The sequence below is a fragment of the Chlamydomonas reinhardtii genome, chromosome 17 (assembly GCF_000002595.2).
Source record: "Chlamydomonas reinhardtii strain CC-503 cw92 mt+ chromosome 17, whole genome shotgun sequence".
Taxonomy (NCBI): Eukaryota; Viridiplantae; Chlorophyta; class Chlorophyceae; order Chlamydomonadales; family Chlamydomonadaceae; genus Chlamydomonas; species Chlamydomonas reinhardtii.
Genome location: NC_057020.1, coordinates 2,122,702 through 2,145,074, shown reverse-complemented (window position 1 = coordinate 2,145,074; position 22,373 = coordinate 2,122,702). Strand labels below are relative to the sequence as shown.

At 60.4% G+C, this 22,373-nt stretch overlaps 5 protein-coding genes across 5 annotated transcripts; 2 read left to right on the top strand and 3 right to left on the bottom strand.

Moving 5' to 3' along the window:
- Positions 1 to 9: 9 nt before the first annotated feature.
- On the bottom strand, positions 10 to 2,489 carry CHLRE_17g712742v5 (uncharacterized protein). The gene is made up of 3 exons (XM_043072111.1): positions 1,441 to 2,489; positions 953 to 1,365; positions 10 to 809 (listed from the first exon to the last, which is right to left on the bottom strand). The coding sequence occupies exons 1-2, from the start codon at positions 1,789 to 1,791 to the stop codon at positions 1,279 to 1,281; spliced, it is 438 nt and encodes a 145-aa protein (XP_042914570.1). The 5' UTR covers positions 1,792 to 2,489; the 3' UTR covers positions 10 to 809; positions 953 to 1,278.
- A 48-nt stretch (positions 2,490 to 2,537) lies between these two features.
- CHLRE_17g712700v5 (uncharacterized protein) lies at positions 2,538 to 5,439 on the bottom strand. Its single transcript, XM_043072110.1, has 2 exons — positions 5,103 to 5,439; positions 2,538 to 4,290 (listed from the first exon to the last, which is right to left on the bottom strand). The coding sequence occupies exons 1-2, from the start codon at positions 5,118 to 5,120 to the stop codon at positions 3,640 to 3,642; spliced, it is 669 nt and encodes a 222-aa protein (XP_042914569.1). The 5' UTR covers positions 5,121 to 5,439; the 3' UTR covers positions 2,538 to 3,639.
- Positions 5,440 to 9,229: 3,790 nt separating this feature from the next.
- CHLRE_17g712600v5 (uncharacterized protein) lies at positions 9,230 to 15,417 on the top strand. Its single transcript, XM_043072109.1, has 6 exons — positions 9,230 to 9,969; positions 10,153 to 10,501; positions 10,704 to 10,905; positions 11,140 to 11,374; positions 12,081 to 12,465; positions 13,588 to 15,417. Exons 1-6 carry the CDS (start codon positions 9,594 to 9,596, stop codon positions 14,234 to 14,236), a joined length of 2,196 nt encoding a protein of 731 aa, XP_042914568.1. The 5' UTR covers positions 9,230 to 9,593; the 3' UTR covers positions 14,237 to 15,417.
- A 100-nt stretch (positions 15,418 to 15,517) lies between these two features.
- On the bottom strand, positions 15,518 to 18,269 carry CHLRE_17g712550v5 (uncharacterized protein). The gene has a single exon (XM_043072108.1). The coding sequence runs from the start codon at positions 18,200 to 18,202 to the stop codon at positions 17,789 to 17,791; it is 414 nt and encodes a 137-aa protein (XP_042914567.1). The 5' UTR covers positions 18,203 to 18,269; the 3' UTR covers positions 15,518 to 17,788.
- A 580-nt stretch (positions 18,270 to 18,849) lies between these two features.
- CHLRE_17g712500v5 (uncharacterized protein) lies at positions 18,850 to 22,325 on the top strand. The gene is made up of 3 exons (XM_043072107.1): positions 18,850 to 19,087; positions 19,178 to 19,294; positions 19,404 to 22,325. Exons 1-3 carry the CDS (start codon positions 19,085 to 19,087, stop codon positions 21,804 to 21,806), a joined length of 2,523 nt encoding a protein of 840 aa, XP_042914566.1. The 5' UTR covers positions 18,850 to 19,084; the 3' UTR covers positions 21,807 to 22,325.
- Positions 22,326 to 22,373: the final 48 nt, after the last annotated feature.

Below are 22,373 nucleotides of genomic sequence, written 5' to 3'. Positions count from 1 at the left end.
TTCTATCCCTGTAAACATCGCTTACATACCCCTTCACAATTCCTAACTATACGTTAAATTAGCACTCGTACCCCTTCAAATTCACACAAATCGAGTCTCACATTAGCACTCGTATTTCATGCATCATTAGCAGAAGTAACAGCTTTACAGACTGCACTCGTACGCGTACCAGACCGCCTTTTACCGCTTTGCACTCAGCCCGAATGCCCTAGTCGATATAATCGCTAACCGGCTAACCCCCCGCATCCCCTTCTATCCCTGTAAAATACCTCCACATCCTACCTTCACAATTCTTAACGATACGTTATATTAGCATTCTTACCCCTACAAATTCACACAAGTCGAGTTTCAGGTACAACAACGTGTTTACTGCATAACTAGCAACGTCAACGCTTGACAGGCTGACAACGTACACGTACCAAAGGCCTTTTAGCCATGCCAACTCAGCGCTAATTACTCAATGGAGTCACAACACCTTACTATCCCTGTAAAATACCCTCTACATACCCCTTCACATTACCTACGCACACGTTAAATTAGCACTCGTACCCCTACACATTCACACAAGTACGAGTCTCACATTAGCACTCGTACTTCATGCATCATTAGCAGAAGTAACAGCGTGACGGGCTCACAACGTACGTTGTAAACACTTTACTATGCGCACGTGTTGAATTAGCGTACGTAACGCGTCGAGTTTCACATTAGCACTCGTATGGCGTGCAACATTAGCAGAAGTAACAGCGTGACAGGCTGCTGATCGGGTCTAGCTCCACGTCACTGGGAGAACTGCGGTCCACCGCCGCTGTCTGAGAGAGGGAGAAGGAGTTGTGTCACGGGGGGGGGGGAGATGCTGCTGAGGGCCCGGCCACCTGGGCACACATCACCCAAAAGGCTCAAGGGCCTCTGCTGTCCCCGCAGCACCCCACACCCCACACACGAGCACCCGCACCTGCTTGCTGTCGTTGTCCACGGGCGGCAGCTTCCGGGCTTGGTGTGGAGGGTGTTGCGCAGTCGGTACCGTCGCCGGCCGTCTCCTCCACCTGCTCCACCGCCACAGGCCCACCAGCCGCGGCGTCATGGTCGCTGCTGCCGCCGACAAATGGTCCACGCACGTACGCCCGGCGGACGTACTCGAGCCGGTACGGCACCGGCTTGTTGCTGCGCGACAGCGACTTGTAGTCCGGCACCATCCCGAGCATGGCCACCACCTGCTGGGGCACCAGCTGCCGCTGCATGCCCCCGTGTTGCCCGGCTTGCAGCGGACCTGGCCGCCGTTCAGATCCGCAATGATCCCTGTGCAGAGGCATCGGCAACCGCATCTGCAGCATATCGCTGCCTTGCAACCTTGAAAGCGGTCTCAACCTGCGCATAAATTCACAATATGTTCACGTGCAGTCTGCCTCATTCCCACACTCATGCCCTGCTGCTCTCACTCACGCTGGATGGTTTGGCGGCAGCTCCGAACTGACCCAACAGCAAGGCTGGGTGCCCACCAGCTGAGCACATGACTGAGGCCCCCACCGATACACCCGACTCGAGCAAACCAGACAGTGATTCGTACGTGACCACTCGGTCTTTGAAGAGCTCGCTCAGAGTGGCGATGAAGGTGCTCCCCCTGCTGTTCCCCGACGTCTTGCTGAAGGGGCCTGATGCCATAAGGGTAACACGCGTGTGGCCGCTGTCAACTCTTGGGGATGAAGAGCACGCAGCTTTCATGCCGTCACGCTGCACACTGCCAGCTGGCACAGGGGGTTCTGTGGTCCATGGTACGTGGTCTGCCTCGCACATGTTTAGGATGACGATGAGTGTGCCTCTGAACTTTGCTCGCTGCACGGCCTCGTCGAGGGCAATATGGGAAATGCGCTGATTGAAGGAACAGACCATGGATCCATGTACAGTTCCGTACTCGTTGACGCCATGTCCAGAGAAGAAGAAACAGGCCACTTCCGGATCGCCGCTCAACAGCCAGTCCAGCTGACTCAGAACTTCCTTGCGTGTCAACTCAGCACAACATTTTACGGTATTGTCTGCGAAGTCACTGCCAAGGATGGCGCTGAGACGATCGCAGTCAGAAGAAAAGCCACTGGTAGTGTATGTTCCCAAATCCGGAGGCAATACGCTTGACTGCTCAAGGATGTAGCGTGTGCGGTTGTCCAGGCCAGTCGCGGCATAGTTGGGGTGAACAAATTGTGCCTTCTTCATGCTTGCAAGCTCTTATTCTCCAGCTCGGATATCAAGTATGCGTTCTTGAAATTGGGACGCCGCAACGCAAGACAAAGGGTGTGTTCGAGTGTAGTGTGTTCGAAGAACGGTAATTGAAACTTGGGACGATGAACGCCAAGACCAGTCTTGTGGCTGTTCTTGTATACCAAAGCCTCAAATCCTTTCACAAGGCATCACACGCCACCGTACCGTCGCCAGGCGTGACGGCATGACAGCGAAGTTGTGACTTTCATACTTCTGCTCTAAGTCCTCGCGCACATTCCCGAAATCTTGCCGCTTTTTGGCCTCAGAGCTTTGGTGAAATTCGCGGCTGTAGCGTATGCTGTGGTGAGCCTTGTTGCGTTCAGTATGTACGTTGCAGGGGTCACATTCACAGCGCACCCCAAAGTCTTTGATGCCCTGTTCTCATTCAAGCTGCGGGCGTTCGATGCTGACGCCGCCATGGCCAAGTATGGCCTGATTGTTCAGAACCTTCAAGGGTCCGTAGCCAACAAGGGTTCGACGTGATCAAAGACACACTGGTGTACCCAATGAACTGCTGTGGTAAAAAATTCACGAAGTCGGTAGGTGTCTGCCAAATCATGAGGTCAGGTGCCCAATCACCGCACCAGTCAATGTGGCAGTCAGGTAAACTGCAGTCACAAGGGCAGTGACGGTTCCCACCATGGGGAACAGCAGTGCCATGCCCCAGGAAATGAGAGCGATTGCGCACATGCAGAGAGGAATTGCAACCCACAAGGGTTGCTCCTTGATCTTTTGCCACACCTTGCCACACTGTGACTTGGTGCACTTCCACACGGACTTGGCCCATTTCTTGACAGTCTTGGTGCTCTTGAACACCATACGCTGGAATTTGGACTTCTTCTTGGATGTCTTTCCAGACGGGGGAAGAACAGCGTATGGGGCAAAGCGGGGATCCGCCTCGTACAGGATGTTGGTCCATGTGATTTGCTTGGCCATTGTTGGATGTAGATGGATGGTTGCCACTTGGATGCATGGGTTTGATTTTTATGCGCAGCTCCTACTATCCCTGTAAAACCCCTCTACATACCCCCTCACAATTCCAAACGATGCACTTTGAGCCGCATGTGCGATAGCTACAGTCTGTCCAAATTTTTGTGGGACACCGCCTGTTCAGGGATGCGCTCACTGTGATCTAGACCAACAACTGTATTTCTGCGTCCACATGCATCAACTACACAGCCACGCCACCAAACTAGCATCGGGTACGGACATCAAGGCCCATCATCTACCATGGATACTATCGGTTTTGCAGCCATGCACCACTAGATAGTTCTACATTGGACACGCAGGTGTCGCGGATAACACACCCATTGCACAGATGCCTCGTGGTGCATCTCTGCTCTGATAACAGTGTGCCTCTCGACAATCATTCTACTTCTTTTGCACTGCTCAGCCGTTCTTGGCGTGTGCCAGGCGGAACGCCTTGGGGCGGGGCTCGCCCTGCAGGATGCACATCAGCAGCATGAGCATGTTCTTGGCCGCGTTGACGTCGCGGTTCCACGTGGTGCCGCAGCGGGGCTTGCCGCTGTCACTGTTCTTCAGGTTGTTGCCAGCCTTGGTGGCCGGCGCCCTGCAGTACAGAACCTTGTGGACCTTGGACATCTTGGTGACCTTCTCACCCTCCTTGTTGTAGCGGGTGGTGTTGGCGCGCATGTTGGTGAGCCGGTTGTGGCAGTTGTGGCACAAGCACGACGAGCCGGGCTCTTTGACCGGCACCAGCACCACGTCCTTGCGGTGCTTGAGGTGCAGCCTGACCAGCTCCAGGGGCCCGCTCGTCCGCCGCTTGATGGGTGTGTTGCCCGGTCCCTGCCAGTCGCCCATGCCCACCGCGATCATCCCACTGCCATCCGGTTTGTGTGGCGCGATGCTCCTGCTGATGGTGTTGACCAGCTTGTCGCGCCCCACCTTCCGCAGGAACCGCATGTTCCTGTATCCGCGTGCCGTGCGGTGCGCCAGCAGGGGCCGGAGCACAGAGAGGTACGTGCGCAGGTAGTTGCGGTACGCCTCGAAATCCGCCGTCTCCGCCTTCACCGCTGCCAGCTGTGTGTTGGCGTGGCCGTAAAGAAGCTGTCGGCCACGCCATTGAGACCGGCGATCGGGTCGAACAAGTCCTCAGCATCCTGAGAAAGAAAGTACGACAGAGTGAGAGATGCCATGGCTATGCTTCACGTTCAGATGAATGCTTCCCGGTAAGGGACTGACCTGCACATGCCCAGCAAAAGCTTGCATAGATTCTTGGTCTGACTCTGGCCCTGGTGAGGAACGCAGCAATCACTCTTCCTCGGGTTTGCCGCGATCTTCTTGGCGGGGGAGGGCAGGCACGCAGCCTGGCTGCTGGACGCCGCAGACTGTGCCGCGCGGGCCTAGCGTCCCGTCTATGGGTAACCTTTAGCAGGTGCTATGACTGGCCGACTGGGTGGGGTAGGGGGCTGTAGGCACGTGTGAGGCAGGTGACTCGGAGTGGTCATGTACGGCGGGGGCTGGGAGGTAAGGATGGCAACGGTTGGGGATGGGAGGCTGGGACAGTGGGAGGAAGGGGCGCGGACAGGCTGCCGTACTCAGCAATTAAGGGTCACAGGATGCACAGAAGGCTACCTCTGACGCTCATTGAACATTGGAACGCAGGGGGGGGGGAGGGATGGAGCCACACAGTGGACTTGAGGGCACCCCGGCCTGGGACACATCCCTGTACCACATGCACAGCAGTCTATGGACAATCTGCTGAATTCAATGCACTGATGCTGATGGCGTGAGTTAGTGAACAGGCGCGCGCCGGAGATGCTAATGGGTGTATGGGCGGGCGGGTTACCGTATGGGCGGGAGCAGAAGCGGTCCCTTCCTGGTTTCCTCACTTCGTGCTCAGCCCGCATCCCATGTTCCCCGAATTCAGCACGCGCCCCGTGGCCCCCTGGCTCCTAATACATATTGGTACGTATACCCAAGCGTGCAAGCGATTCCGGTTCGGTTTGCATGTGTTGCGCGGCCAAACATTGCATTCAGCGCTCGTATCTTCCTTCTTTCGGAACGAAATTTGCCCAAAAAGGCCTCTGGCGGACGAAATTTTTTTGATCTTGACTTGGAATTTCGGCCAAAACGCACGGGATCTTGGGGGGTCTTTCGGCAAACAGACGAAGACATTTTTGGGATTTCGGCCACTTTTGGCCAAGAACAGGGGGTTCCAGCGGCTACTCCACGGCCGAAACCTGCGTGGCATATGGTAAGAAGGCTCAAAGGGCTGTATCTATGGGTGTTGACGGCGGGAGAGTGAGGTTGGGTCGGCGGGAAGCAGGGGAGGAGTGGGTGTGTCGTGTCAGTGTCGACATCGTGCGGGTTGGGGGCGGAGCCCCCGGAAAAATTTTGGGGGTGAACGAAGCGGCGGCAGCCTGTTTCGTCAACTAAACGAAGCTATTTTAGGGAATTCGGCCACTGACGCCGCCCCTGCCTTCGTAAGATACGAGCGCTGATTGCATTTTCAAACCGGGTGTGTGCATGAAGCCCCATACGGACAGCAGATGCATGCCTCGGCAGGCCATGTTCCCCGGATTCAGCACACGCCCCGTGGCCCCCTGGCTCCTAATACATACTGGTACGTATACCCAAGCGTGCAAGCGATTCCGGTTCGGTTTGCATGTGTTGCGCGGCCAAACATTGCATTTCCAAACCGGGTGTGTGCATGAAGCCCCATACGGACAGCAGATGCATGCCTCGGCAGGCCATGTTCCCCGGATTCAGCACACGCCCCGTGGCCCCCTGGCTCCTAATACATATTGGTACGTACAAGCGATTCCGGTTCGATTTGCATGTGTTGCGCGGCCAAACATTGCATTTCCAAACCGGGTGTGTGCATGAAGCCCCATACGGACAGCAGATGCATGCCTCGGCAGGCCATGTTCCCCGGATTCAGCACACGCCCCGTGGCCCCCTGGCTCCTAATACATATTGGTACGTACACCCAAGCGTGCAAGCGATTCCGGTTCGGTTTGCATGTGCATGGTGCTGGTTACCGCAAGCGCACTGGCCAATCAGAGCGCCAGCGTTGGCAGGAGGCGCGTCTGCAGGAGCAGCCAGCGCTCCAGCGGTGGCAGGCCGGGATCCCAAGTGCGCGGGTGGCGTATGCAGCTGACCACACACGCCGCATTCAGTACCTATACGGCGGCAGCGGTGGGATAGGGCTGTGGCAGCTCCTGCGCCATTACCGGCAGTGGGGCCAGCGGCGGTGGCGCTTGACTGTTTACATTCGCAGCCAGAAGGTGCGCGTTGGTTGCTAACTCCGTCTGTCCCAGGTTGCAAGCGTGCCCTGTACAGCTCATGCAAACAACTCACCGCACAACGTCATGCCCGTCCAGGTCCTCGAGCAAACGGCGCAGCAGCTGGCTGGGGGAAGGCCCAAGGAGGAGGTCATCGTCGGCTGGGGCAACGCCAACACTGGCCACGGCGGCTGCGTCAGCAGGTCAGGCAGCGGCTCTGGTCCTTGGCTAACGCAGCCACTCACTCACCCGGCCACTCGCTCAGCAACGCACTCACTCACCCACCTTCACTCACCCACTCACCTTCACCCACTCACTCACTCACTTCGCAATTCAGGTCAGGCAGGGGCCCAAACCGGGCGCTGCTGCGTCTGCTGGTGGACAAGTACGCCCACCTGGTGGTCTACGTGGACGAATACTACACCAGCCAGGTACGCTGTGATCTTCACAAAGCAATGCGCACAACGCTCAATGCACACGTACCTTACCTGGCGCAAACCTATCTCTGTGTCTGAGCAGGTGTGTGCGAAGTGCGGACGGCGCCTGCTTGGTAACGGGCAGCGCTGCCTGGAAGTTGTGATTCCGTTTGGTGGCTCGCGTGCCCGCGACGTCCAAGTGTGCCAACACTGCGGGACTGTGTGGGTAAGTGGGATGGCAGGTTTGGGGCAGGTTTGGGGCGGCAGGTCGGTTTGGAGATGATGACACGGGATGACACGGGATGACACAGGGCGGTTTGGAGATGATACGGGGTGACACACGGGATGACACATGGGATGACACACGCCCTGTTTGCATGTTGAACTGCAGGGCCGCGACGCCAACTCGGCTACAAACATGCGGCACGCGCTGATGGAGATGCTGCTTGGCAAACCGCGGCCTGCAGCCCTGCGACCTGCTGGCGGCGGTGGCGGTGCAGGGCCTGGCGGCGGCGGTGGCGGTGGCGGTGGCGGTGGCGGCGGTGCAGGGCCTGGAGACGGCGGTGGCGGCGGCGGTGGCACCGCGCCTACCGGCGGCAACAGCAGCGGCCACGGCGTTGGGCCCGGTGGTGGTGGCGGCACGGGCGGCCCTGGGCCCAGCGGCAGTGGCGGCGCGCATGTTCGGAGCAGAGGGGGCGGGCAAGGCCACGTGGAGGAGGACAGCGCGGCGCCGCCTTCAAAGCGGCGCCGGCGCGCAGGTTGAGACCTGCCGGTGTTGTCTGGTTAGCGACCTGTGCTGACGAGGATGGCGTAGCGGGCAGTCAGCTGCAGCGGCAGGGGTGTTTTCCTTGCTGTCTGGTTGGCCTGCTGCCTGCTGCACTAGTGCTTGATAGCTGGGCGCGACTGGGCACATATGGCGGGCGGTGCCTGTACAAACCGACCCCGGCTATGTCCGGGAGATGAGGCTAGTATCGGAACCTTCGGCCTCAGACGGAGGACGTGGCGTGGCGGCACAGCCCACTTTTCCCTTGCAAGGGAGAGCCACCTTTTCTTGTCAAACCGGGGGCATATGCCGTGTAGCATGTTAGTGGGGTTTGACCACTAACCCTGGTCGGCGTGTACGGTAGTGTTTACACTCAATTGGTGATTTTGAAATTGGTGACGGCCGGTGTGAGGGGCTGGCATTACGCACCCAGCACACAATTTGTAATGGGTTTTATGGGAGAGCACCCCTCCCAGCCCCCAGCACCCTAGCCCACATTACTCCGTGCCACGGAGTTGGTGAACGTAACCCTGTTTCACCAATCCAGTATCACCAATCTAGCGTAACACTACGGTTCTTGCCGACAACCCTGCCAGGACATCATACCAGAGCAGTGTGACATTGTGCACACCCCTCGAACGGCAGCCAGGGTTCACCCCACCCGGCCACCCAACAGCCAGCCCCCCTCCCCCTACCCACACGCACCCTGCGCACCATACCAATCCAAGCACACTAGTGCGTAATAGAAGCATGCTGTGAAGCTCATTGAAGATTAGACATAATGTGCATGCATGCGGCGTTGGCCAGGGGTGCCGCTCCCCAGACTAACCCATACAGGCCCCCACAGCAATCACAATGACCACGGTACTCTTGCTGAGCACGCTGCTCATTCCAATGAGCGTCAGAGGTAGCATTCAGTGCATCCTGTGACCCGTGATTGCTGAGTACGGCAGCCTGTTCGCGCCCCTTCCTCATAGCCTCCCATCCCCACCGTTGCCATCCTTACCTTCAGCCCCCGCCGCCCCTGCCACCCCTGCTCCACACGCACTTCTAGTCCTCCACCACACTATTCATAGCACGTGCTATAGTATGTCCATCAGCGGGGCGCCGGGCCCGCGCGGCACAGCCTGCGGCGTCCAGCAGCCAGGCTGCGTGCCTGCCCTCCCCACCCCCTGCCCCCGCCCCCCCTCGCACCTGTCCCCACTTCAGCCCCTCCCCTCCAGCCCCCTCCGTATGCCGCCGCCCGTCCCGTCACCCGGCCAATGGCGCACGTCCATAAGCGGTGCCCGCCGCGCACAAGGCGCAACAGGGAGCCCCTCGAAGCCCACCGATGGCCGGCCTTGCTCCCGAGACAGCATTACCTGGCCCGCTCTGCCACTCGCATCACACCATGCAAGACCATAAGGGCAAACTTAAATGCGGAGCTGCTTCCCGTACGAGCTTGGCAGGCGCTCGGTGCGCCGCGAAGGCATTCAAGGTGTTGCTCCCGCAGGCAGGCGCCCGGGGGCCCGAACTTTGGCTCAGGGTAAACAAGACTTGTAAACGTATCTAACTTAGCGATTGCGATGGTCATTTGTGACCTCTCGCGGGCAACCAGCTTGTCCTTCGGTCAACATGCCCAGCGTTTCGCGGCCCCTTTCGCGGGGCTGGCGTTTTACGTTGCATACATGCGCCCTAAATATAGAGTAGCATGATACAAGCGAGAAATATAGTGCATGGGGCATCCACGCCTGGCGTGGACGCAAGCGTCTACGAGGGGCGTGGACGCCGATGTACGCCTCAGCTCGCCCATTGGTTGTGCTGCCTAGCCCTGTCGACTCGAGACATAGCTGGCGTTGCAAATCTTCCTAACGATACCTTGATACTTCATAAGACACCTTACTTTCAGAGCTCCAGCACGTTGCATTTGTGTGCGAAATGACGAAGCGTTCTCGTCGTCGCGACATTGATGACGAGATTGCGAACGAGATTGCAAACTTAAATTTGCAGCTTGCCGATCTTGAAGAGATTATCAAGGAGAAAGCGGCGGAAGAGAAGGAAATTGCGCCCCAAGCGCGGAAGACGCGCCAGGAGCTTAGCAAGTTGCAGGCCCAGCTCGCCAAAGCAGTCCTTAGTGATGAGGAGAAAGCTTTTCTCCAAGCCAAGCAGCAGGAAGCTGAATTCCAGAGCCATGACCTGACGGCAGTGCGCACCGCGTTGGAGCAGCTCCGCAAGAAAGAGGAGCAGCTGCGGGATGATAAGAAGGCGCTGCGAGAGCAGCTGCAGAAGCAAGTCCAAGTCCAACCTCTGAGCGGTGAGCGTTCTTGTCGACGTTCGTCGCGGTCAGGAGTGTTAAAGATGTCACCTTTCTTACATCCTGGTGTGGTGTGCCTGACATGTGCGTTAAAATCTTCGTTTGTTGGGCTTCGCCTCGGCCGCTCGGCCGCATCCTCGTCAATTAGGGGGAAATTGCTGCCTGGTGCCTCCAAACGCACAGGGCTGCAGCAACAGCTCCAGACGCTGCCAAACCCGTCGGACATGGTTAACAGCAACATCTGGTCGCTCGAAACGAACCACGGCTTCTTTCGGTGCTTGCGGCCAACCGCGGGCGTGGGCGCCACCAGGGCTCTGCCGGTAGCGCTGTACGACGCTGTTCTGGACAAGGCGGCGGGGCTGTTCCGTGAGGCGCTGCTGTGCAAGTGGATCCGCGAGGACGACAGCCGCAGCGGTAGCAGCAGCAGCGGTTGTGCTGGTGTCGGCGGCAGTAGCAGCAGCGGCAGCAGTGGCGGTGGCTGCGGAGCTGGTGGCGTTCCCCCATCAGACGCCGACTGCTTTGTGGCGACCAGGTAAGCCGCTATAGTATCAATGACGTAGTTGGGGCTGACGTTGCGGAGGGAGGGGGGACAAGTGGCAAGTCGAGGTGGCAGGGTGAGGGCCGGTTGGAGAGGGAGATATGGTCGATGCTTGACACGAGCATGCTGGTCGCCTCGGCTCCCACAATGCCGACCAACATATGTGGGCCGCGCGTTGGTGCTGTGTGCACTGCAGCCTGTGCGCGGCCATGGCCAAGAGCTTCCCCAGCGAGGCCGACCGCATGGTGGCGTTCGTCAAGATACTCAGTGAATACCTCGGCGAGCCCATCAAGCCTGACAGTCCAATCCTCGGTGCGGACTTCAAGACCGATGGGAGCCTGCTGTGCCAGGTCGGGCCCGTGTCGCTGCCGGTGTACATCCAGGAGCTCAAGAACGAGGTGCGTGCGTGCATAGGTCGGCTGTACATCAAAAAGCGGCAGCTGCAAGATTGGCGTCTTGGGGTGCTCCTGCCCTCGCCCTTCCCTTCCTGACCTAGGCACTTCGAGCCAGACGTCCCATGACGCCGCACATGTCACAGTGGAACACGTACGCACGGCTTTCACGCGCATGCTCTCCTTTGCCTACCCTACCCTACCCTGCTTTCCTCTGCTGCCTCCTGACATTGCTCGCAGATCGGCACCAGCAGCGGCGACCCCTACTTCCAGGGCCAGCGCTATTACCAATTATACGTGGCCAGCCCGGAGCTGGCCGAGTGGGTGCGGCACAGCGTGCTGCCCGTGCTGTTCCTGGAGCTGGTGGGGCCGCACCTGCGCGTGTCGGCGCTGGCGTCGCCGGCGGACGTGACCGTGGTGTGTGAGCCGCTCACGCCCTACCTGCACCTGTTCAGCATGCACCGCTGCCAGCCCGGTGAGGGCGAGTGCGCGTGTGGGCGTGCATGCGCATGTGTGTTGTGCAAGGATATTTTTCCTATCACCCATCACGAGGGAGAGAACGAGTTCTGGTGGCGCGCTTAAGCGAGCGAGGTGGGATGGGGAACGGTGGTAGGCGCGGTTGCAGGCGCAGCTGCAGGGACGCTGACTGAGCAAAACCCCTAGAGGGCGCCTCCCCCTCGCATCCGGAGTCGCTGTAAGGATCCCGTGAAATCCAGCTATGTGTGTGCGTGCGTGCGTGCGTGCGTGCGTGCGTGCGTGCGTGTGTCCGTGTGTCCGTGTGTGCGTGCGTGCGTGCGTGCAGAGTGGCGTGGGCTGGCGGGGGGAGCGCCGTGGGCTGGCGGGGGGCTGATCTTCCACTCCCCACTCCACGACGCCACGGAGACTAGGCGCGCTTGCGGCCGCTGAATGTGTTCGATTGTGTGTGCGTGTTGAGCTGCCCTCTCATGCGCCACCCTAACCCCCTCTCCATCTTGCTCCCGAATGTGCGACACGCTTGATGGTTGCACGCGATCGAAGTAGGGGCCGTGCAGCTGCTGCAGCCTTTAGCTACCCTGGCCTGGACTTCCTCTGCCCTCCCACCCAAATCCCATTGCATGTGTCCCTCCTGTCCGCAGCGCCCTTGATGATACCAAAAAACGCTGACGCCGTACCCCACATGCCTCTACTCCTCCCCTGCCCAGACCACATGGTCCGCCTGGCGCTGGTGCTGCGGGCGCTGAAGCGCAGCATCGGGCTGCTCAAGGACGCGTGCGTGCAGCAGCTGCAGAAGCAGCAGCTTACAGTTGCTGCCGCGGCCGCCCCACCCGCGGCGGCAGAGCCTGCGGCCTTCGCCTCCACCTTGGCTTCTTTGGCTTCGGCGGCGGGGTCGGAGCAGTCAGGGGCATCCGCCTCGGCTGCGTCGGCTTCGGCGGGCGAGGGAGGGAGCACGGCGCGGCGCGGGGTGGTGCCGCTGCTGCGCGACGCGGCCCTGCAGCTGCCGTACCCACTGCGCCTGGGTACGCGCTTCACGGAAGTGGTGGCCTGGAACCCTGGCGTGTACAACCCGCTGTACTTTGCCAAGTACAGGTGAGGGGGCACCCAACGGAGGACGTGAGAGCACCCGTAATTGCTGCTGGTTGGGCTGCCTGCGTGCTTGATGTCTTCGTCTTGGACAACGACACATGAAAATAAATTTAGCCTGTTGCTTGCGTCACTTCCGAACTACCTACAAAATCACTGCTTCGACCATTACCGTATAGCCACGATACTCACAATGATCGGGCGTCCGCGAAAGAACTGGCCCGACAGGCACCCATATGTGTCTGTGCGGCGTGCCGAAACGCGCTATCAACGTTTTACCCTACCCAACACGCCTTATTGCCGGAGTCCCGCATGTCCTGCATGTAGCCTCACCTACAGGCGCTTAGAGAAAGCATGAAGTACAGGCGGCCGCAGCAGGGGAACATCACCGGGATTTAAGCAGAAGTGGAGGTGTCAAGTCTAGCGGCGTGCAGCAGGCATGCCCAAAGACACACAGCCCAACCCGGCGAATGTGCAGATGAGATAGTGTTGGCGTTCAGCATATCCGGTCAGCCAACTAGGCAAACCCATGGCAAACACCATGCAGTGACACGCCATATTCCGGTGCTAGTGATATGCGCACTCAGGTGTGCAGAGGTTGTTGTTGTTGCTAACCAACCCAATATACGTGTACGGCTGCCGTATATATGTACTCTAAGCCATAAGACGTAAGACGTAGATGTAAAGACGTATTAACAGCACTGAGACGTGGACGCAGACGTATTCGCTGAGCCCTTTATAGCTTCCTATCAGCCCGGGAAAGCTCTAAACCTCAACAGGTAGTATCAGTGCTGTCGACGCGTCAAGGGGTGCAAGGCGGCATGGGGAGCTATGGCGGGCGAGGCTGAGGTGCGGAACCTACCTGCCTCATACCGCTTCAACCGTATCAGAACCCAGGAAGGAAAACCGTTGAGCCCAGGAAGGAACCCCCGCTGTCCTTGCGCGCTGACGTGTATCTCAGACCCCGGCTTGGTGCATGTGTGACGCACGTGTTTGTAATGTCCATGCGACCGGAATGTCGCACTGCTGCATTGTTTGACGCCCTCTTATGCTCCTCTCTCGCCACAACTGCCTCCGCCTTTTCATTCAAACCCGTGCGCTTCGCCGTGTGCCTTGGTGCGCATCCAGGCCAAAGCTGGACGCGGATGCGGCTCCTGGCGCCGCCGCGGCTGCAACTGCGCCGGCGGCCGGCCCGCCTGTGGCCGTGGTGGTCAAGTTTTCGCACATGAGCGCGCATGCGGTCGACGTGCAGCGCGCCTGGGCGGCGGCGGACCTGGCACCCAAGGTGTTCACCAGCAAGCGGCTCGGGTGCGGCCTGACCATGCTGGTGATGGAGCAGCTGGAGGAGGCGCAGGGGTGGCGCATGTTCCACGGCCTGGAAAAGGGCCTGAAGGCGCAGCTGCACGGCGCGGTGGTGGAGGCGCTGGGCAGGGCGCATGCTCTGGTGGTGGACCAGGCCCGCGGCCTGCGCGGCGTGCACGCCGACCTGCGGCAGGCGAACGTCATGGTGCAGCTGCTGATGCCGCAAGGCGGCGGTGGCGGCGGCAGCGGTGGTGGCGGCGGCGGCAGTGGTGGTCGCGGCGGCGTGAACGACGCGGCGCCGCAGCCGCAGATCCAGGTCCGGTTCGTGGACTTTGACTGGGCAGGGCTGCAGGGCCACACGCGGCTGCCGGCGTTCAGCCGCAAGCGGCTGAAGGACTACGAGTGCGGCTGCGAGGTGACGCAGGAGTACGACTGGCTGCTGTGGGAGCACGAGGCGGTGTATGGGTCCCGATGATGGACCTTTGTATGTGAGATGGGTGGATGGGTGGGCCATGGGCGGGTGTGGGGTTTTGCACAACAACATTTCTAAATAGCATAAGTGGAGATGGATGAGTGCATAGCAGCGGCGGCGGCAGCGGCGGCGGCAGTGGGATCATTGCGGCGGCGCCACAGCGGTGGCGCATTCATGGGACAAACAGCCACTGCAGTCAATTGTGCGCATGCGCGTTTATTTCAAGGCATGCAGCAGCAGGGATCACGTGTGGGTGTCGGGCGCTCTTTGGTTATCGGTCAACATGCCGCCTGGCTGCATGCCTCCGCCGGCGCGTGCCCACTTGTGTGCATGGGGCTGCTGCGCAGCTGGTTGGCCCTGCACGCATGTGATTTGCCGCACACACCGCACACACAAGCCGTACCCTGCTAACGTACAGACCCCCCCGCCACACACACACACACGCACATCTCCGTTGCGCAATACAAGTACATGCTGCCGCCGCTCAAAGCACATACGTCGGCCAGAAGCCGTATGTCGGGGGCGTGGGGCTTCTCACGCGCAGGCGTACATGGGCCACTGGCTGGTGTCTGTACCAATTGCCACTTCCGTGTGCGTGTACACAAGTGCGTGCGGCATGGAGTGGCCAGACCTAGTTATAGGACGGCGGGGCATTGGGGCATTCACTGCTGCGACGACAGTGTGGGTGCCGGCTGCTGGCGCGGCAGCTGCGCCAGCAGGGTGCCGGCCCCGCTGCTGGCACCTGCCGGTCGTGATGTATGGCGGTGGTAGGTGTGATGGACCCCAGCGCGGGATTGGAAAACCGTCAGCGCCACCAGGGTGGGAAGTTGGGCGCGCTGCGTGGGCGTGGGAGCAGCTAACGTGACGACCCGGCTATTGTTTGCATGGGCTTAGCTACTGTCAGTATGTGCAGTGCAAAGTTGCGGACCACAAGTAGTCTGCACGCGCCTGATGGACAAGTAGATAGAGCCCGATATGCGCAATGTGCTATGTTGGGCTTAGTTCTTGGTAACTCCCCGCAGTGCGGGCCCCAAGTCTGGGTGCGAGGTAGATAGAGTGGGCATAAGGCGATGCAATGTTGTAAGCTGAATAGAGAAGAATAAAGAGCGAGGACTGCAGCTGTGTGACTGGTTGTCAGGACGGCGGAGGGGTTGCGTGAAAGCACTATGTAATCCGAGATAAGAGCTCGGGCACCCACGTTCTCCAGCCACCTCGACCAGCATCAGTCGGTACAGTCACAGCGCGCCCGGACTTGCTTTGCCCCTTTTGTATTTGTGTTTCTCGATCGGGTACGGGGGGATTCGCCACCTCACGGGACGTTGTGTTACTTGCTTGCCGCCCAATTGTGACATCGAAGGCGCCCACGTTCTACATCATATTCGATGATCAGTACGGTGTCCGGTGCCCCTGAACGATTACGCTACGTTTGACAGCTGGAAGAGTGCATCACAACAACACCAAGCAAGGCTCGGTGTGGCGCCCGCCAACAGCTAGCTAGGCCCACACATTGCTCTCGACTCTCAGGCCCAACGCGCAACAACACAGAACCGATACAGACAACGCAGTCACTCCAAGCGCAAAGGCTCCTGATTGACACACACAAACGAGCGGCAGAACCGCATGTGAATGCACCGCCGCGCCTGCACATGCTGCACCAGGGGCAGCAAGCCCACCACCGGCGGCAATTGCATGATCTCTAGCGACACGCATATGCATTCAGTGAACGCATGGTGCCTTTGTATGGATGGGCGCCCAAGGGTCAGCACATTATTGCGCGCACACACACAGGAATCTGGACGCATCACTCACTTCTCCTTGCCGTGGATAACCATGGTTCTGTTGTAGGGTCCATGCTAAAAGTGGGAGGTCTCAAGAAAATTGATTTTGCCGGGTTTGTACAGTCTTTGAAGCTCGATAGTTCATGTCTGATGCTGCTCGATAATGCATCTATCCATAAAAACCTGTTTGCAGATGCTGAGCCCTGTGGGGTCCAACTCCCCGAGTTTTGCTTTGTGCCACCATACACACCAGAACTGAATCCCATAGAGAATGTGTTTCATGCACTCAAAAGCCGTGTGCGGAAGTTAGCCCTGCAGCGAAACAGCTCCCTGTCTGCCGAAATTGAACAATGCCAGATTTGACAGGAAGTCGAAGAGGCTCCAAACCAATGCGGCCACCTCTCTCGCGATAACGACCCGGCTACATGCATTTAACATGACAGCAATTAACGCTGTCGGCTTTTGTTTGCGCACATCCTTTCCCTAAACATGACCTGATGACTTCGTGCCCACCATAATTTGCTAAATCCGCCGGGAGACAGGGGGCGCACATGTCCTGCTGGCCGAATTACAGACCACGTACACCATTGCGCAACCTCCTTCTGAGTTGCACCTCATGCAGCGCCATGCACTTTCTAGTACTCCAGCCCCATTTCCCGGCACGGCACGGGGAGTCGGGGCCCATGTAACACACCCACACAATCACACCGCATCGTCTTGCACTCGGTGCTGTTATATTGAAGTTGGCAACTCTTCCTTTTTGGAATCCGCGTGACAGGGCTGCTTTCCTTGCGACCTCGCGACCTCGCGAAAGTCAAGATGTCCATGGACTCGCGAGGTCGCTTCTCGCTCCAGCCGAGTTTTCCCTGCCGCCTATTTTTCTACAATAGGGAATAGCAATTTATAATACGTGGCGCTCGCGGTTTGCACCAGTTTGGCACTTTTTGTCAACGCAGGCAGGCAGGCAGGCACGGACAGGGGCAATCCTGGGGGGCTTCGCCCCCCCTGGATCGCTTCGCTCAGGGGGCTCAGCCCAAAAACGTATGGGAACGAACAAATGGCCAGGGTTCCTGCAACGAAAAGCACCAGTCCCATGAACAAGGGGTGTCAGCTTTGTACAGCTGGAAAATGGGCTGAGCCCCTAGAGCAAGGGATGTGACGATGGGTACCGGCGACATAAACAGCACCCTTGCAAGCCCAGCGGGACTGGCAAAGGGGCATACCAAAGGCACCGCCACGCCCTGTCCACGCCACTCCACACATGAGCCCGTGATACCTCATTCCAAATCCCTCACAAGGACCACAAACGGCTAGTGGAGCTCGGGCGCGTGATCCGGGGCCGCGACATAATTAAGGCGGGATCGGCACGCATGGTTCGGCTGTTGCACAAACTTTCGACATTCTTGCCCCAAGACGCTTGTCGTCGACATATTTTGATACATGGATGTAAGATATTCAGGGCCCGAGAGCTATACTCGCGGACTGAAGAAAGTCAAGATGTCCATGGACTCGCGAGGTCGCTTCTCGCTCCGGCCGAGTTTTCCCTGCCGCCTATTTTTCTACAATAGGGAATAGCAATTAATAATACGTGGCGCTCGCGGTTTGTGCCAGTATGGTACTTTTTGTCGACACAGGCAGGCAGGCACGGACAGGGGCAATCCTGGGGGGCTTCGCCCCCCCTGGATCGCTTCGCTCAGGGGGCTCAGCCCAAAAATGGAGACCATCGGCTTTCATTCAGACCCCGTGTATTCCCATACGTCCCCTTCCGCCGCCACACTCACAGCATCATAGGGGCCGCCACGTAGGCCGACTCGCTAGCGCGGTCCGCGAAGGGCACTCCGATCAGGTCGACCCACGAGGCCGACCTGGATCCCGAGGCACGGTCGCAGAGCTGGCCCCACCACGCCCTGAATGCCACCTCGCCCACCCAGGTGAATCGCGCGCCGCTCTTCTTCTCAAACTCCCGCATCGTGGACAAGCCCTGGAACGCCTGCAGCAGCCTCACACGGCCCAGCGAGTAGACCAGGATGAAGCGGTGTCCACTGGCATCATCAAACGGATTGGCGGCGTTACCGGACAGCGAGACGCAAGCCACCTGGGGCTGGTTGGTCTGGAACTTGAATGGTTGTGCAGTCGCGTTTGACGCATTTGGGCCAATCTCGGCGGCCAGGGCGGACATGCGGGACGTCATGGGGTCACGGTCATAGCAGCTGCATGTCTGTCGGCACAGCAGCTCAAAGGTTCGTACTCAAGGGTAGTCGGTTAGGTCACGGGCAGTGTGTACATCAAGTATTGGGCTGAGCTCATCGGGGTGATGAGGCGCGTTATAATGGAGGACGACGGCAGTGGCACCATACACCTGCTGCCGCATAACTTGGCGTGGCTGCAGCGGCAGCGGCTGGCGGCGGCCGAGTGGAGGCTGGCGGTTTTGGAAGGGGGCATAGCGGTAGGCACGGCGGCGCCAGGGCGGAGGGCCCGGGTTGAGGAGGCAAGGGTGGAGCTTGAGGCAGCACGCAAGGCGCTCCGTTGCGGCGCAGCCGCGAGGGCATAGCGCTGTGGGGGCGGCTGTCGTGGAGGTCGGCATCGCAGGGGAGCGATGCTGAGTGGCAAGGGCCACACGTGGCCAAAGCACTCAGAGTTCAATTACGGTGGGCAGGAGTAGCTGTAAGATACATGTTGCTGTGCAGGTGGGAAGTTCGTGGAGGGAACATGGCAGCGTCTATGGGCTCATGGGCGCACGCTACAGGTGACATGACCACGTGTGCGCTCCCAGCCCCAGTGCTGGTCGGAGGGCTGTAGCTTTGCTCTGCTGGTTTGCATGAGTTATTGTGTTACAGAGTAAGTGCAGTATTTGGGGAAGGAAGTGGTAAAGGGGCTGGAGTTCGGCCCAACAGCGTGTTCGTGGCGATCGGACTCAAAAGACTGACAGATGGGCGATGGCGGATGGGCTTTATGCACTCCTACATAAGGTTGGCGGGCAGTGCTATGAATGAACACACACTATAAGCTTTCTGCGCCATAGTTGTGACTAAGTGCTCAACGGGCGATTGACTCGGCGCGACGATTCGTGAAGATGGTAAGGATGCCGCTGCCCTTACGTTGTTGCAAACATATGTTCGGCTCGATAACCTGTGTACTGGCCGTAAAATGCATCGACTTCTCTCAGGGTCAATGCACAAGCAGCGTCGAGCGACCGGCCGCGTCGCCAGGGTCGGGGCCAGTCGTGTCAACCGTCGGTGACCGCCGCTCGACTCAACAGACTGTTGGAACGCCGACCACCAAGGTTAGTACTTGACTAACGATGTAAATATGAATGGTTCCAGGGTATGCACGTCTGTTTTGCAATCCGTCAAGGCGACACCATTCGCGCCCGCGTCTCATCTGATTCACAGATGCCGGCATTGCCCGCCCTCAACTGCAAGCCTTCAAAACCAGACGAGCCAAGCACACGTAAGGCCGCGCTGATGTCGCCGCTCGCGCCCCCGTCGCCGCTGACGGACACGACCCAAGGCGACGCATCCCCGCGGTCCATGGACGATGACGCCGGTCCCTTCTCGCCACTCAGCCAGCCCAGCGCCATTTTGTCAGGCCCCCCGCGAAATTTCAGTCGCTTCCGACGGCTGAAGGAAACCTCCCTGGGCGGCGCCAGCATCGACGGCACCAACCCGCCGCCCTCGCCTGCCTCGGCCGCGCTCGCCGGCGGCAGCGCCCTCGCCTCCGCCCCCACCTCGCCCGCTAGCACCGCCGGCGCCCCGCTGCCCGCCCACTGGGCACCCTCCCCCCGCTCCTCATGCGGCGGCGCGCCGCCACCGCCTTCTTCCCCCTCCTCCCCACTGTCGCCGCTGCTGCCGCCGTCGCGCCCGTCCGGCACCAATGGCAGCGTCAGCTTTACTGCCGGCGCGGCGCCGCCGCTGACCATGCTGCTGGTACGCAAGGCCGCCGCCAACCGCGCCGTCGCCAACCGCAGGGCCAAATCCATCTACAAATCACCCGCCACCGCCGCCGCCGTAGACGCCATCAAGGCCGCCGCCGCCGCACACGCCGCCGCCGCCGCCGCTTCCGCCGCTGGTGATGCACAGACGCCGTCAAGCCCTCGCAACAGTCCATGCAGCCCACGTAGTCCGCGCAGTGCCAACAGTCCGCGCGCCCGCCGGCGGTCCGCGGGCTCACTGGCGCCCGTGGCCAACCTTCGCGAGCTGCGCAGCCTGCAAGACCAACAGGAGCTGGGCGGCGGCGGCTTTGACCCGGCGGCACCCACTCCGTCGGAGCAGCACGACGAGGGCAGCGGCGCCGCTGCCGCCGCCACCGTTGGCGAGCTGCCCTGGTCAGCCGTCTTCCTCAGCGTCGGCGGCCGGCGCGACAGTGTTGGCGGCGCCAGCACCGTCAGCGAGCCCTGCAGCGCCGACGGCGCCGCCGCAGCCACTGGCCCCGACGCCTCCGGCGGCGCCGCCGCCAGCCCCCGCCGTTACCGCTGCCGTGAGCCTACCCCTGACAGCCACTGCGGCGTCATGCCCGGCGCCGGCCCCGACTCCCCAGCCTCGTCTGCATCTGGCGGCACCAGCGCCCGCGTTGCTGCCGCCTGTGGCAGCGCCGCTGCCAACTCGCCCCGAGTGGCGGCGGTGGCGGCCCTGACACCCCGCTGGCGCAGCTCTCTAGGCGGCGCCTCCCTCGGCGGCTCCTTCTCCCTGGCGCCCGCCAACACGCCCTCCGCCGCCAGCGCCGCCACCGGCGGCGGCATTGGCGCCGCGCCGTTCTCGATGGCGGCGGCCGACAGCGTGATCCCGTACGATGCATGGTACGACACGTACGATCTGTCGGACGATGAGGAGGCTTGGGACGAGCAGTACGACCACGATGGCGGCGCCGGCGCTGCCGCTCAGCCGTGTGAGCGGTACGATGTTGTGGACGCGGCGGCGGAGGCGATTGATGCCAACGCGGCCCCTGCCGGCGTGTGGCTGCTGCGCCGCGGGCCCGTGCTGGCTCGTGTGGCGACGCCGGACGCGCCCGCGGGCACACCCACCTCTGCCGCCGGCGTGGCTGAAGCGGGGTATGGCGAGTGGGCTTCAGACGAGGAAGAGGCGGAGGAAGAGGAGGAGCGCGTGAGGGTGGAGGAGGAGGGAGCCGCGGAAGTGCCAGCAGGCGCGGCCCTGTACACGCTGTCTGAAGATGAAGAGGCGGGCGACGCGGACACCGAGTCGGAGGCCGACGAGGCCGATGAACATGAGGCAGCAACAGAGGCGGAGCCAGAGGCGGGCGAGCAGGCTGTGGCGGCCGAGGTGGAGCGGGTCGAGCCAGTGGATCCCGCCCGCGCCGTCAGCCCCGTCAGCCGGCTGCGTGCCGGCAGCCGCAGCTCGCGCCGCTCCTGTGACGCGCGGCTCATGGCGGCGCTGGTGCAGCTGCGACTGGAGGTCGCGGCGGCGGATGCGGCGGGTGCGGCGGCGGAGCAGCGGGCGGGTGGCGCCTCGACACAGAGCCCGCTGGTGGAGGCCTCGGGCCGGCTGCCACAGCCGCAGCCGAGGCCGCAGCCGCCGCAGGCACCAGTAGCAACTCATCCGCCGTTGCGGCGACAGCTTACGGACGGGGCCCTGGCTCGCTATGAGTCGCGCTGGCCGGCGCTGCCGCCCGTGGCGACGGCAGGCTTGGGCGGTGGCGGCGGTGGCGGCGGCGTCGCGGTCGCCACGGCCGCTGCGGCAGGCAGCGCCACCAAGTCTGCTCCGCTGCCACGACCCCAGCTGGTGCTGCCACGGCCGCCATCGGCCTACAACTCCAGCAGCAAGGGTGTGGCGGGTATCTAACCACCGGTTCTAGGCTTCTAGGGCTGATGGGTAACCACCGATAAGCGTCTGACATGAGGTGGTGTGGAGGGGGCGTGCGTGCGTCGTGGTCAGCGTCAAGGGCAACGGGCGGTCCCCGCCGAGCCCCTTGCAGGAGGGGGCCATGAAGCCTCGTGGCATAAGTAGAGAAGGTTTGCGTGGTTGTGGCGTACATGACGGCGAGAGCCTCGCCGCGAGGCGGTGGCGTACAAGTTGGGTGTCGCGGTTCCATTTCGTCATGGCTGTGTGGCACCCGTGAAAATGGTTGACTTCTGTATCTCTTTCTGTATCATTATACTGTATGCATCGAGCACGAGCCATTTGTTTGGAAGTGGTGCGCCCTCATGATGTTCGCGATCGACAGACGACAGATGCGATCCACTCTTGCGCAAACCAGAATGAGGGTTCATGCCTTGTAACACTGCTGCGAGCAATATATCAAGTACGGTGACAATTCACCTGCAAGAATGCACTCGGCCACAAAACGTAAATGGAAATTCGCGCGAAGCCTCACGCCTTGACGCCAAGAAAGCATTAATGCTGAGTCAG